The sequence below is a fragment of the Xyrauchen texanus genome, chromosome 20 (assembly GCF_025860055.1).
Source record: "Xyrauchen texanus isolate HMW12.3.18 chromosome 20, RBS_HiC_50CHRs, whole genome shotgun sequence".
Taxonomy (NCBI): domain Eukaryota; kingdom Metazoa; phylum Chordata; class Actinopteri; order Cypriniformes; family Catostomidae; genus Xyrauchen; species Xyrauchen texanus.
The window spans coordinates 36,123,785-36,139,158 of record NC_068295.1 but is presented as its reverse complement, the minus strand read 5'-3'; the positions used below and the strand labels follow the sequence as shown (position 1 = coordinate 36,139,158).

The 15,374-nt window shown below is 46.0% G+C and overlaps 1 protein-coding gene across 1 annotated transcript in view; it reads left to right on the top strand.

Moving 5' to 3' along the window:
* LOC127660673 (serine/threonine-protein phosphatase 2A 56 kDa regulatory subunit delta isoform-like) overlaps nt 1-15,374 on the top strand; it is a 71,123-nt gene that overhangs the window by 36,293 nt on the left and 19,456 nt on the right. The window contains exon 4 of the mRNA XM_052151030.1: nt 14,681-14,880. Within this exon, the coding sequence (XP_052006990.1) occupies nt 14,681-14,880 (200 nt within the window). The remainder of the gene's footprint in view (nt 1-14,680; nt 14,881-15,374) is intronic.

The window sequence follows — 15,374 nt, the reverse complement described above, 5'->3', positions numbered from 1 at the left end:
TTTCTGAACGAGTGCAGACCGGAGGACAGGTTGCTTTCTCACTCATGCGAACCGCTCCACAGTTCCTGTGCAACCGAACTCTGACAACCTCCTACAGGTAGTCTCGGATTTGGGACAGTGGTCCGCTCCCCAATCCATAAAACAGCTTTCACATTACAAACTTTTCATGCGAACTGTGCTCTGTTTCGGACTAACCTGCCAGTGTGAAAGCCCCCTAATATGTCAACCAAATCTAATCATAAACATGAGCTGTTTTCATTTAGCAGACATTTGGGAAGATAATGAGATAATTGTGGATGTGCTTTTACACCTGATAAGTGTTTCAAAATTTGTGTTGGTAGACAGACCTACTCTTAAGATCCTGCTCAATGCCCAGCCTGTTTCTCTGCTTTGTATTGATCTGGACCAAAGCAGTGAAGGCACTTGCATGAGTGGCAAGGTAAGGGTACTCATCCATCACATCACTGCACCAAAAATGTGGGAGGCTTACCTCATTGAATTTATTTTTCAATGTCTGATCCCATGAGAGCTCCACCAGCTGATTCTCTTCATTGCTTGGCAACATGACTCTTCCCATGTTAATTTCAAAGGGATCGCATATCCAGTGATCATCTCTGTGTTTTTGTGGGAAGTAGTCATTAAACTGCAGTTTAGTGAGATTTCTCTTCCGTGACAGTTCTCTTCAGGGCATTTCTGCCCGGGGTATCCAGCTGTTGTGCTTCATGTCAAGTGTTGGGAAATATGTTAAGCCTGTCTTTCTAAACATGATTTGCCCACAATTCGATATTCTTTTTGAACGTGGCGACTATGTCAGACTGTTCAAAAATATTGTTTCCCCTCCCTTGCATAGACCCGTTTAATGTGTTGAACACATCAGCAAGATAAGCAACTCGTGTGAGCTAGATTTCATTGTTAAATAGCTTCGTGTATGGCGAGATATTCTCCGATAGGAAGGCAGCGATTTCTGTTTTTAAGTTCGTAAAAACACGACAACTTTTTCCTTGAGAGCCAGTGAACTTCAAAGTTGTACAAAACATGTACATATTCAGAGCCCAGGTTTTTGCACAGATTTTTAAAACACTGAGCATTCTTGGCACGTTTAATGTAGTTCACCACTTTGACGACATCTTTCAATGTTTCCTTAAGCATTAGCAACATGTCCTTTGTCTGCCATTGATTGATCTAGCTCCTCTCTGACCATATCCATGTCTACAGGTAAGAGAAGCTTTTCTGCTATTGTGTGGGGTTTCTTGGCCTTTGCATAATGGTAAGCTATGTAGTACGATGCTACATAGCTCACCATAGCTCAGGAAAGAGTGCTCTCTTTCCAAGATCTTTAGAGTTCATAGAACATAATAATTATAACATTAGTACGCTGAGACTTTCTTTTTCACCCCCATCCACATCCCAATCTCCACCTTTTCCCATTTACCCTTACTTTCCGACGTGATCCAAAAGTTTCTGAGGAGAACTTTTTTACTTGCAGTAATTTCCTCAACAAGAACGTCCAGCTCTTGTCCATTTAAGTTTTTGTTTCTTTTCTTTTCCTTCATGTCAAATGAAAAGTTATCAAATGGTTAGCATCAAGTAAATTCTACTATGATGTTTAATGTTGTTAAACTAACACATATCACGCACTTTACATTAAAAAATTAGAAAATATTTGAGAACTTTTTCAAGAATTGCACTTCGGAACATTCTTAGGAACTTCTTATAATTTATCCTAAGAATTTTCTTAATATTTTTTTAAGAACATTTTCACGAGTCCGGCTCCTGGAGCTTTAACGTGATGCCTACCCTCTGTAGTGGTTGCCAATAGACCCTTATGGAGAGCATGTGAGAGGACATAGATTGTCTGGGTTATGCAAGTCAGGAGGATGTTAGTACATACTGCTGGTCTTTTCATTTGTCAGGGCCAACAGACACAACACACAACTATGTGACCAATAATCATTTTAAACTATTCTCCCTAGAAACTACACTCAACTTTTTCTTTCTTGTCATCTAACTGAGTGCCCTGAGGTTACTGCATGTGGTCTTCAAAAACGGTTGGGGTTTATTGTGGACCATTTCACAGAAGTCACATTATAATCTACTTATGAAGAAGCCTCTGGAAACCTTGAATATTGAATATTTGTGTAGTTGTTGAAGATTGAAGTACACTGTTGTATGTTTTGGCTAATTCAGTAGATTGTAGGTGTTATGTATACCCTGTCTTGTTTCACTGTTGCCCTTTTGTTTGCCATTTTTGTCACTTTTGCATTTCTTAGTTTTCACTTTAGTCCCTTATGTAACTCCATAGTCTCTTTGTTAGCGTTCGTGTTTTCTGTCATTGTTTTCACCTGTCCTCATTAGTTTGCCTTTTGCTTCTGTTAATCACCTTGTTATCTTGTTTGAGTTCTGTTCGTTCATTGGCCCCTTTTTCCCATGTTTATGTATTTATACCCTGTTTCTTTGTTCAGTCCTTGTCTATCGTTGTTTGATGTTAGCCTGGTGTGTGTTTCCTTCCTGAGTCCTCTGTTTGTTTACATCGTGTTTAGTTTACAGTTTTTATGTTTGATTTCCCCATTGTGGGTTGTTCCTTTGTGTTTACCTGTTTGTTAATTAAATAAAGTTTAGACTGCGTTTGGATCCGCATCTCCTCGTCTGCCTCGTTACTCAATCGTTACAGAACGATAGAACACACATGGATCCAGCAGCTATACGGGCCACGCATGTCACAGTGAGCGAACCAGCGCCTACGGCCTCTACCGTCAGCGAGCCTGTGCCCTCGTCAACCACGGTCAGCGAGCCTGAGCCCTCGTCAACCACGGCCAGCGAGCCTGAAGCCACACTGACCAGGAACAGCATCCCAGCTTTGCCAGTCGCATCAGCCTCAAACGTCAGTGTGCCAGTGCCTGTAGCCTCAGATGTCCCTGAGCCAGCGCCTGTAGCCTCGACTGTCCCTGAGCCAGCGCCTGTAGCCTCGACCGTCCCTGAGCCAGCGCCTGTAGCCTCCACCGTCCCTGAGCCAGCGCTGTAGCCAGGACCGTCCAAGAGCCAGCGCCAGTGGTCATGCCCGTCCTAGAGCCAGCGCCTCCGAGCCTACCAGGGCTCCGCCTCCCAAGTCTCTCAAGTCTCTCGAGTCTTCCAGGGCTCCTCCTCCCGAGCTTTCCAGAGCTCGGCCTTCGAGTTTCGAGCCTCGAGCTTACCAGAGCTCGCCTCCAAGTCTCTCAAGCTCTCGAGTCTTCCAGGGCTCCTCCCGAGCTTTCCAGAGCTCGGCCTTCCGAGTTTCCCGAGCTTTCCAGAGCTCGGCCTTCGAAGTTTCGAGCTTTCCAGAGCTCGGCCTTCCAGCTTCCGAGCTTTCCAGAGCTCGGCCTTCGAGTTTCCGAGCTTTCCAGAGCTCGGCCTTCTGAGCTTTCAGAGCTCGCCTCTGAGCTTTCCAGAGCTCGGCCTTCCGAAGTTTACCGAGCTTTCCAGAGCTCTGCCTTCCGAGCTTCCGAGCTTTCCAGAGCTCCGCCTTCTGAGCTTCTCGAGCTTTCCAGAGCTCCGCCTTCTGAGCTTTCCAGAGCTCCGCCTTCTGAGCTTTCCAGAGCTCTGCCTTCCGAGCTTTCCGAGCTTTCCAGAGCTCTGCCTTCCGAGTTTCTGAGCTTTCCAGAGCTCCGCCTTCTGAGCTTTCCAGAGCTCCGCCTTCTGAGCTTTCCAGAGCTCCGCCTTCTGAGCTTTCCAGAGCTCCGCCTCCTGGGCTTTCCAGAGCTCTGCCTCCCGAGCTTTCCAGAGCTCACGCCCTCCGAGCTTCCCAGAGCTCCACCTCTCAAGCCTCTCGAGCCTTCCAGGGCTCCGCCTCTCAAGCCTCTCTCGAGCTTTCCAGAGCTCCCTCGCCTCGAGCCTTCCAGGGCTCTCAGCCTTCCAGGCCTCTCTCGAGCCACCCAGGGCTCCTCAGCCTCTCGAGCCTTCCAGGGCTCTCAGCCTCCCGAGTCTCCTACTCCGGCCTCCAGCCCCCAGAGCCTCTTGAGCCTCCTCACGGCTCTGCCCCCAGAGCCTCTCGAGCCTCCCTGCGGCTCCGCCTCCGGGAGCCTCCTGCGGCTCCGCCCCCAGAGCCTCCTACGGCTCCGCTTCCAGAGCCTCCTATGGCTCCGCCTCTCGAGCCACTCAAGCCTTCGACGGCTCCGCCCTCAGAGCCTCCCGAGCCTCCTACGGCTCCGCCTCTCGAGCCACTCGAGCCTTTGATGGCACCGCCCTCAGAGCCTCCCGAGCCTCCTACGGCTCCGCCTCTCGAGCCACTCAAGCCTTCGACGGCTCCGCTCTCAGAGCCTCCCGAGCCTCCTACGGCTCTGCCTCCCGAGCCTCCTACGGCTCTGCCTCCCGAGCCTCCTACGGCTCCGCCTCTCGAGCCACTCAAGCCTTCGATGGCTCCACTCTCAGAGCCTCCTACGTCTCTGCCCCCAGAGACTCCAGAGCCTTCCTGGTCTCCGTTCCTAAAGCCTTCCACGGCACCGCCTCCCTCGGCTCCGCCTCCTGAGCCTCCTTCAGCTCCACCTCCTGAGCCTCCCTCAGCTCCACCTTCTGGGCCTTCTGAGCCATCACCTCCCTCGGCTCCGCCTCAGAGGTCCTCCTTGGCTCCGCCTCACACGGCTCCGCCGGCCTCCCCCGTGGCCACTCCATCTCTTAGGCCACCAAAACCGGCTTCTGTCCTGTGGTCACCTCCCAGGTCCCCTGAACCGGCCCTTGGCCCACGACCACCTCTTTATGACCACCTACCCTCTGTAGTGGTTGCCAATAGACCCTTATGGAGAACATGTGAGAGGACATAGATTGTCTGGGTTATGCAAGTCAGGAGGATGTTAGTACATACTGCTGGTCTTTTCATTTGTCAGGGCCAACAGACACAACACACAACTATGTGACCAATAATCATTTTAAACTATTCTCCCTAGAAACTACACTCAACTTTTTCTTTCTTGTCATCTAACTGAGTGCCCTGAGGTTACTGCATGTGGTCTTCAAAAACGGTTGGGGTTTATTGTGGACCATTTCACAGAAGTCACATTATAATCTACTTATGAAGAAGCCTCTGGAAACCTTGAATATTGAATATTTGTGTAGTTGTTGAAGACTGAAGTACACTGTTGTATGTTTTGGCTAATTCAGTAGATTGTAGGTGTTATGTATACCCTGTCTTGTTTCACTGTTGCCCTTTTGTTTGCCATTTTTGTCACTTTTGCATTTCTTAGTTTTCACTTTAGTCCCTTATGTAACTCCATAGTCTCTTTGTTAGCGTTCGTGTTTTCTGTCATTGTTTTCACCTGTCCTCATTAGTTTGCCTTTTGCTTCTGTTAATCACCTTGTTATCTTGTTTGAGTTCTGTTCGCTCATTGGCCCCTTTTTCCCATGTTTATGTATTTATACCCTGTTTCTTTGTTCAGTCCTTGTCTATCGTTGTTTGATGTTAGCCTGGTGTGTGTTTCCTTCCTGAGTCCTCTGTTTGTTTACATCGTGTTTAGTTTACAGTTTTTATGTTTGATTTCCCCATTGTGGGTTGTTCCTTTGTGTTTACCTGTTTGTTAATTAAATAAAGTTTAGACTGCGTTTGGATCCGCATCTCCTCGTCTGCCTCGTTACTCAATCGTTACAGAACGATAGAACACACATGGATCCAGCAGCTATACGGGCCACGCATGTCACAGTGAGCGAACCAGCGCCTACGGCCTCTACCGTCAGCGAGCCTGAGCCCTCGTCAACCACGGTCAGCGAGCCTGAGCCCTCGTCAACCACGGCCAGCGAGCCTGAAGCCACACTGACCAGGAACAGCATCCCAGCTTTGCCAGTCGCATCAGCCTCAAACGTCAGTGTGCCAGTGCCTGTAGCCTCAGATGTCCCTGAGCCAGCGCCTGTAGCCTCGACTGTCCCTGAGCCAGCGCCTGTAGCCTCGACCGTCCCTGAGCCAGCGCCTGTAGCCTCCACCGTCCCTGAGCCAGCGCCTGTAGCCAGGACCGTCCAAGAGCCAGCGCCAGTGGTCATGCCCGTCCTAGAGCCAGCGCCTCCGAGCCTACCAGGGCTCCGCCTCCCAAGTCTCTCAAGTCTCTCGAGTCTTCCAGGGCTCCTCCTCCCGAGCTTTCCAGAGCTCAGCCTTCCGAGTTTCCCGAGCTTTCCAGAGCTCGGCCTTCCGAGCTTCCTTCGAGGCTTTCCAGAGCTCGGCCTTCCGAAGTTCTCGAGCTTTCCAGAGCTCGGCCTTCGAGTTCCGAGCTTTCCAGAGCTCGGCCTTCAGTTCCGAGCTTTCCAGAGCTCGGCCTTCCGAAGTTCCGAGCTTTCCAGAGCTCGGCCTTCCGAAGTTTCCGAGCTTTCCAGAGCTCGGCCTTCCGAGCTTCGAGCTTTCCAGAGCTCCGCCTCCTGGGCTTTCCAGAGCTCTGCCTTCCGAGTTTCCTGAGCTTTCCAGAGCTCTGCCTTCCGAGTTTCCCGAGCTTTCCAGAGCTCTGCCTTCCGAGCTTCCCGAGCTTTCCAGAGCTCCGCCTTCTGAGCTTTCCAGAGCTCCGCCTTCTGAGCTTTCCAGAGCTCCGCCTTCTGAGCTTTCCAGAGCTCCGCCTCCTGGGCTTTCCAGAGCTCTGCCTCCCGAGCTTTCCAGAGCTCCGCCCTCCGAGCTTCCCAGAGCTCCACCTCTCAAGCCTCTCGAGCCTTCCAGGGCTCCGCCTCTCAAGCCTCTCGAGCCTACCAGGGCTCCGCCTCTCGAGCCTCCCAGGGCTCCGCCTCTCAAGTCTCTCGAGTCTTCCAGGGCTCCGTCTCTCAAGCCTCTCGAGCCTACCAGGGCTCCGCCCCTCAAGCCTCTCGAGCCTCCCAGGGCTCCGCCTCTCAAGTCTCTCGAGTCTTCCAGGGCTCCGCCTCTCAAGCCTCCCGAGCTTTCCAGAGCTCCTCCCGAGCCTTCCAGGGCTCCGCCTTCCAGGCCTCTCGAGCCACCCAGGGCTCCGCCTCTCGAGCCTTCCAGGGCTCCGCCCCCCGAGTCTCCTACGGCTCCGCCCCCAGAGCCTCTTGAGCCTCCTACGGCTCTGCCCCCAGAGCCTCTCGAGCCTCCTGCGGCTCCGCCTCCGGGGCCTCCTGCGGCTCCGCCCCCAGAGCCTCCTACGGCTCCGCTTCCAGAGCCTCCTATGGCTCCGCCTCTCGAGCCACTCAAGCCTTCGACGGCTCCGCCCTCAGAGCCTCCCGAGCCTCCTACGGCTCCGCCTCTCGAGCCACTCAAGCCTCTGACTGGCCCGAGCCTCCTCAGCCAGCCTCCCGAGCCTCCTACGGCTCCGCCTCTCGAGCCACTCAAGCCTTCGATGGCTCCACTCTCAGAGCCTCCTACGTCTCTGCCCCCAGAGACTCCAGAGCCTTCCTGGTCTCCGTTCCTAAAGCCTTCCACGGCACCGCCTCCCTCGGCTCCGCCTCCTGAGCCTCCTTCAGCTCCACCTCCTGAGCCTCCCTCAGCTCCACCTTCTGGGCCTTCTGAGCCATCACCTCCCTCGGCTCCGCCTCAGAGGTCCTCCTTGGCTCCGCCTCACGCGGCTCCGCCGGCCTCCCCCGTGGCCACTCCATCTCTTAGGCCACCAAAACCGGCTTCTGTCCTGTGGTCACCTCCCAGGTCCCCTGAACCGGCCCTTGGCCCACGACCACCTCCCAGGCCACCAAAGCCGGCCTCTATCCTGTGGCCTCCTCCCAGGCCTCCTGACCCGGTCCCTGTCCTGTGGCCTCCTCCCAGGCCTCCTGACCCGGTCCCTGTCCTGTGGCCTCCTCCCAGGGCTTCTGACCCTGTTCCCGTCCTGTGGCCTCTTCCCAGGCCCCCTGACCCAGTCCCTGTCCTGTGGCCTCTTCCCAGACCTCCTGACCCAGTCCCTGTCCTGTGGCCTCTTCCCAGGCCCCCTGACCCAGTCCCTGTCCTGTGGCCTCCACCCAGGCCTCCTGACCCTATTCCCGTGCTGAGGCCTCCCCCCTGGCCTCCTGACCCAGTCCCTGTCCAGTGGCCTCCTCCCAGGTCCCCCAAACCTGTCCTTGCCCTGTGGCCAACTCCCAGGCCTCCTGCACCTACCCTTGCCCGGTGGCCAGCTCCCAGACCATCGAAACCTGTCCCTGCCCGGTCGATACCTCCCTGGCCCCCTAACCCTGTCCCTTTGTGCCCCCAGGGACTGCCTAATGGGCCCCGTGGACTGTCTCATCTCCATTTGTGCCCTCGTGGACGGTCTCATTTCCCCCCCTGGACTTCTTGTCTGCCCCTTGCACCTCCATGACCTGCCTGTCTTGCCCTCTGTGCCCCCCGGACTTCCTGCCTGCCCATTGTGCCCCCCCTGGTCTGTCTGTCTGCCCATGTGCCCACTTGGACTGTCTGTTTGCCCCTGGTGCCCTCATGTTGTTTTTGTGGGTTTTTGTCTTTTGTTTTTTGTCTTCTAGGATCGTCTGGAAGCCGATCCTTTGAGGGGGGGCTCTGTTATGTATACCCTGTCTTGTTTCACTGTTGCCCTTTTGTTTGTCACTTTTGCATTTCTTAGTTTTCACTTTAGTCCCTTATGTAACTCCATAGTCTCTTTGTTAGCGTTCGTGTTTTCTGTCATTGTTTTCACCTGTCCTCATTAGTTTGCCTTTTGCTTCTGTTAATCACCTTGTTATCTTGTTTGAGTTCTGTTCGTTCATTGGCCCCTTTTTCCCATGTTTATGTATTTATACCCTGTTTCTTTGTTCAGTCCTTGTCTATCGTTGTTTGATGTTAGCCTGGTGTGTGTTTCCTTCCCGAGTCCTCTGTTTGTTTACATCGTGTTTAGTTTACAGTTTTTATGTTTGATTTCCCCATTGTGGGTTGTTCCTTTGTGTTTACCTGTTTGTTAATTAAATAAAGTTTAGACTGCGTTTGGATCCGCATCTCCTCGTCTGCCTCATTACTCAATCGTTACAGTAGGTCATCTAGCTTGTTAATGCGCAGAGGTTCCCTCCAAACTTCAGTGAAAATATAAGCAATGATTTTAAGATTTCAAAGAAAATGCAGAGCACTCTGGTTTCACGTTAATGTAACTATATAATTGCAAATGCTTTTGGTCATTGCGGGTTCATGCAAGCAGTGTTAATGACACAAAGTGACACAGAGAGGCCCACTTTCTCTATTTCTTTGTTGGTATGTAACATGTCATGGTTTTACACTATACCACAGTTTTAAAAATAGACTGTTTTCAAACCATTCACATTTATAATTCAGAGAACTGGAATTCTTGTTCAAAACCAGTTCCATTGTTTTTAAAAATACAGTAACAGCTTAATTTTCATGACCGTTAATCATTCATGCATGTGCAATTTTCCGTCGATGCGGACCAAACATATATTACTATAATACTCTGGCAGTGTTTTCAGCAGCGCGTTTCACAAAACACAGCGCGTCCAGTGTATTCAGATTTTTTAATGAAAGACACTTGTGAGCCGGCTGTTTTGAATCTACATCGCGAAATACACAAATGTATTTCTACTGAAAAAATAAAGTACTGAAATAATTGTGAAATGGAATCGTTAGATTTCTTACGATTCTCATACCTAATCATCAGTCATCAGCTGACTTGCATTAAATGTAATGAAACCTGTCTGTTACTGGATTTTAAAGTAACTATTTCTCTTACTCTTTCTCAATTACCCTTTGTTAGCTGGATGGATGGATCGTTCCCTTTGTTCCCTGTGCACCACAGAGGGAAGGTTCACTCATAAAAGAAAATTCTGTCATGGTTTTCTCTCTGCCATATTGTTCCAAACGGTGCAACATAATTTTGTGGAACACCAAAGGATACGTTATGCAGAGTGTTCAACACTCATTCACTTTCATTGTATGAAGAAAGATGCAATGAAAGTGAAAGGTAACATTCTGCCTAACATCTCCTTCCACAGAAGAAAGTCATGGGATGGAATAACACGAGGGTGAGTAAATGATAAAAAAAAAATCATTTTGGGTGAACTATCCCTTTAACACTGCACAGTATATGAGATTGTGTAACAAATATAACAATAAATAAAAAACAAGAATTTATAAATAATATTAAAGGGAAGAGACTGCTGTGATTTATAGGCCTAGCATTTGGCAGTATAAGTTCCTGTGCAGATGCCTAGGAACAAACAGGAGTCAATCCCACATTCATCAGGGCTTTCCCTCCAGTGCTCAACTCTGCTCTCCATCTGCAGGACTCAAGGAAAGCTCAAAGTTTATTAAGCAATAATCATTGTAGAATAAATGACACAAAGCCAGAGTTGTGTGTTCTGTGCCATTTCTGTGTGTATGTGCAGATGAGAGACCGAGAGAGATAAATGGCTCTCTGTGGGTTCTGTAGCTTCAGGCCTGCCATCACATACCAGTTTTGAAATAATCAAATAGGCCCTTGGTGAGACATTTGACTGTGTGCTGCTAATTTTACTGCTTTGTGTGTGCTGAGGCAGGGCTCTGTCACAGTTCTTTTTATGTACTAGCTGTTCGCTTTTTTCCAGCCACAAAGTACTCACTCACTGTTGGAGTAGTCAAAACCAGTAAAACCATTTCTACGTATGGTGTAAAAAAGGCATCGCATACCAACATGAAAACATCTCTATTATGGAGGGAGCATCATGATTTAGGGCTGTTTTGCAGCTTCGAGCCTGAGCCGCTTGTGATACACAAGAGTGCATGTGATGCTAATGACAATTAGCATTAGAGACAATTTAGCCTTGAAAGGGACCAGTGCAGTGTTATTAGTGTATGAGCAGCCGACGTCACACAATAATTTTAAAGCTTGCACAATATGCTTCTCATCTGAGACGCATTTGTGCAATGTGACTGAAGCCTGGTTTTCATGCCAGTGTGCTCAGTGTTGCATGGCTCATCATAAAACAACTAGCGTAAAGGGATCCGTTCTGCTAGATTATTTTGAAATGTGCAAAAATACAACAGATATTATTTTCCTTTCATCAGACTCCTAATATAAGTAATCTTTATAATTGATTTGATCTTTTGGAATATCTGAAGGAAAACAAGGCCAGTTTATTTCTTAGTATCAAATATTATTTGATCAGAACACAGGAGATCCACAAGTATTGGAGGTCCAGACTTTAAATCCCTTTATGTACTTGCCTTATATATTACAGTGCAATGTCAATAGCATTGGTAAGACCATGGATGGATCCTCATTTCTGTGGTTAGGTCATGTCTTTCTAAAAAAATAAATGATTGAAATAAGGTGTTAGTTAAATTAAGTTTGATTTCACATAGCACCTTAAAGTACAAAATTCTGCTTTGATTTCAAAAGATTTCATATTCTTATACATAAAAAAAGAACTCATCTAATGTAAACATGAACCTAAACTTTTGACTAGCCCCCTTAATTCTTAATGTTACAGCATACAATGCCCATTACCCAACATCAGTGCCTAAACTCACTGACGCTCTTGTGTCTGAATGGGAGCAAATCCCCACAGCCTTGTTCCAACATCTAGTGAAAAGCCTTATAGTGGCAACTATTATCAAGGAACAACCCCCTGTTAACGCCAGTGGTTTTAAAACACACATATGGTGTTTGGGTAACCACATACTTTTGCAATATAGTGGATCTCTGGGGTTTTGGAGATGCCAATTTCTAGTTACCAAATGACAATGTTATATGTGAAATACTTAGTATTTTTGAACAATATTGGTGAGTATAGGCCTTCAATTTCCAGAACAGTGCATCGATATGATTTGTGAATGTCTTCTGACTCCGATCATTTAGTTTCACACATATTTATCTGTGTGTACTTCTATATATTTGATATTAGATTGATATGAAAAGCACTCCTGAACATTTATCAGCAGAAAAGCTGCTGGCAGTAGGCCATCCTCTTCCTCCATTACTGTCGTCCTCCACTCACCACTCTCAGTGCTTCTTTTGTGGTCTTGCATAATATCTCTCTGAGTCATTTCCCACACCCCTTCAGGCCTTGTACAGGATGCTGAGGTTCATGGCATGCAGATAGTCTGGAAATCCTGCTATCCTCCGCAAGCTTTTTCCAGCATTATGGATTAAAAACTCACAACTGTCAGCAGGGTTAAAGATATGGCTTCTTTTCAAGGCTAACACCCTGTCAGCAGAGTATTTCACACTCTCACAGATTCAAAAATTTGGGGGATTTCGGCGAATTGTATCCAGAAGTTTCGGTTCTCGCCAAGAATTTATTTCAGTGCATCAGTAATAATTTTTTTTTTAAAAGTGGCTCTTTGAGGTCACTACTGCCTGCTAAAATTACATTTTTATTTCAATGATTGTTAGATTGAGACTAGTGCCGTTGTGTTTAAGGACATTTGAAACAGGAAGTTATAATATTCAGATAGAGCTGGTGCAGTACAGCTCTCTGTGGATGTCTTTTAATATAGATTTATTGAAGGTCATCTGTGCCCCAGATTTAAGTTCAGCGTTTTCATTCCGTCCCCAGTGCTGTTCAAAAGTGGATCAATCCCCCTTCCTACCATTGTTATTCTCACTAGACAATGTTTCTTTAATCAATACCACCATCACAACTAATGCCTCTTCAGTGTGATTTTAAAATGGCAAATCCCAGCTCTCTAACCGATGAAAATATTAGTATCACTTGTAGGAGTTTATGCAACAAAAATCAATGAGTTGGCCTAATGTGCAAGTTGCATAATAAAAATGTTGCTGACTGCATGTTTTTTTTTTCTTTCTTTTTTCTGCTCTAAAAGTGAAAATACTAGTTGCAAACAGTGGGGTGGTCAGCGATACAGGGGGAAGTTATCTTTATATTTTTCAGCCTTATAGATTATAATCAAATAAAAATATCTGTGCATTTTCTCAATTGCTCTGAAATATTTGACTCTTCTTTTCAATCAGAAGAATCGTTGTTTAAACCGGACAACCATTGTTGCCAACTAGTTTAAACATTTTCTGCTTTTTTGTGTATGCACTAAAATAGTAAAAATCTATTTTAAAGTAATGAAAGCATATATTCAAATGCAATAAATGCATACAAGAAAGAGCATTTCATAATTTTAATTTACATGCATTATTTCATTCAATGCCCCAGATTTTAGACATTCAATTTTACTTAGGAATTATGCTTTGAAAATGTACAAAGAAGCTTTTTTACTGTTCTAACAATAAATAATTTTCATGGAATATTTAAAGAAAGACACAATAAAAAAAAAATAAGTAGATGAAATGATACAAAAAATAACTAAATATGACAATATGATGATTGATATGAAAAAAAATAATTTTTGTACTTCTAAAACATTTTTGCACTTCTTACAACAGATCATACCTTTGACATGTTTGTGCTTGTATATGATAGAACATTACAAATTCATACCATGCATATTTTGGGTATTTCCAGGGAAATGTCAACCACATCATGGAAAAAAAAAAAGTTTGAACCAAAAGGAACAAAATTCCCTTTTTGATTCTGTATTATAGCGGTATAATTGATAATGCCGTACAGACCGCTAGAGGGTGCTGATTGCTCACACAGTGCTGACTGAAGCTTTTCAGGTTCAGTAATTGCGCAAGGCCATATAGTGATTTCAGTCTTAATTCAATCATTCATGCAGCAATAATGGACATTATACAGATAGAAGTCAAAGTCTGCTGGTTTCAAAGCATTTTTGATGGTTTCAAACCATCAAAAAGAATGAGAGAATAAATATTGAATATAAAAAATGTTTAGGAGTGCCAACCCTTCTAGGTATGGTTGCTATTATTTGTGGATTGTGCAGTTGAATTCAGAGATTATACAAAGTGTTACTAGTGAATTTTCTCTTTCAACTCAACTACCCTCATGGCATAGCAACATTTGAAAGAAAATTTTGCTTACCAAGTACCTTTAAGTCAAAATATTTATAGCAACTTGCCAAAATAATAACAAATCCAGTTTAATGGCACAGACATTTGAAGAAATCTCGGCCCCTTGGATGCAACATCATTCAAACACAATCATTTTCGGTTACCAAAGCCATTGTAGAAATTCAGTATTCATAGTCATTCATGATTAATTTAATTTCAGTTAAAGTGGCCAATAACTGTGTGGTTACTGAGATTAAGCAAGTGTTATTCAACTGGTCATGTGATCATAAAATTGAAGCCCCCATGAGGAGTCCCTCTTCTTGTAGAATTAAACCGCCTTTATAAGGTAACTGATATGACTAGAGACTTCATCTCAAGTGAGTGCTCATGATTTTATACTTATGTTTCAAATTGACTTCTTTTAATACTAAACATTTTTTTAATGAAGAAAAAATTACTGAGTGAACCTTTAAAATCATTGTGGTATTTACTGTGTCCTAACTATATAAAGCCAGCAAAGATATATTGAATAAATTGTAAATATTTAATATATTTCTCAGTTCTTGTACTTGGTCATCTGATCCCAAACATAATTGCAGCAGACTTGTCAAAGCAGTGCTATTTTTCTCAGGCCCCTGCAGGACACACAGTTCACAATTCAAACGGAGACATGAGGTTCACGGTCAAGGTGAGAGGAAGGTGTAAATGAGAATCTGTTGCTCCAGAGAGTCTGCCAAATAGGAACTCTGTTTAAACAGGCCTTGGGTGTGAAACAGCACTGTAAGAGAGGGCCCTCGAAAGCTTCATTGGGAGGTTTACAGGATGGTTTGATCATATTTCCTGCAGCCCATCTCTTCCCTGACAGCTGTCACTCATACTGTTTTGTATGTTGTTGTCACCCATTCCAGATGCCCCGTCCATGGAGAGAGAAGAATTGTTTGTGCAGAAGCTGAGGCAGTGCTGCGTGCTTTTCGACTTTGTGACTGACCCACTAAGTGATCTCAAGTTCAAAGAGGTGAAGCGAGCCGGCCTTAACGAAATGGTGGAGTACATCACACACAACCGAGATGTGGTCACAGAGTCCATCTACCCTGAAGCTGTCATCATGGTGAGAAAGCACAAACTCTCTTAAAGGTTCTCTCTGTAATTTTTTGCTTATGTTGATCTTGAACTTGCTGACACCTAGGGGCATGGACACAAACCAATTAAACACTGTTGTTTTCAGTTTAAGATGCCATTGTAGAAATTCACTATTCATAGTCAACCATGATTATGTTAATCTATGAGTGAAGGTGTCCAATATAGGGGGCTTACTGAGATTAAGCAAGTAGTATTCAACTGGTCGTGTGATCATAAGAATCGACCCTTTTCATGTAGAATAAAACCTTTTTATAGGAAGCTTTAATAAGAATCAGAATGAGCTTTATTGCCAAGTGTTCTCATGTACACAAGGATTTTTTTGGTGATAGGAGAAACAAGTGCACACAGAATATAAAACAATGTAAGAGTGTAAATAGACATGCAAATAATAGAACATATAACATAGAATGGTGTATGTACATGTGCAAGTGGTAATATATGTGCAATGTAAGGGGTATGTAC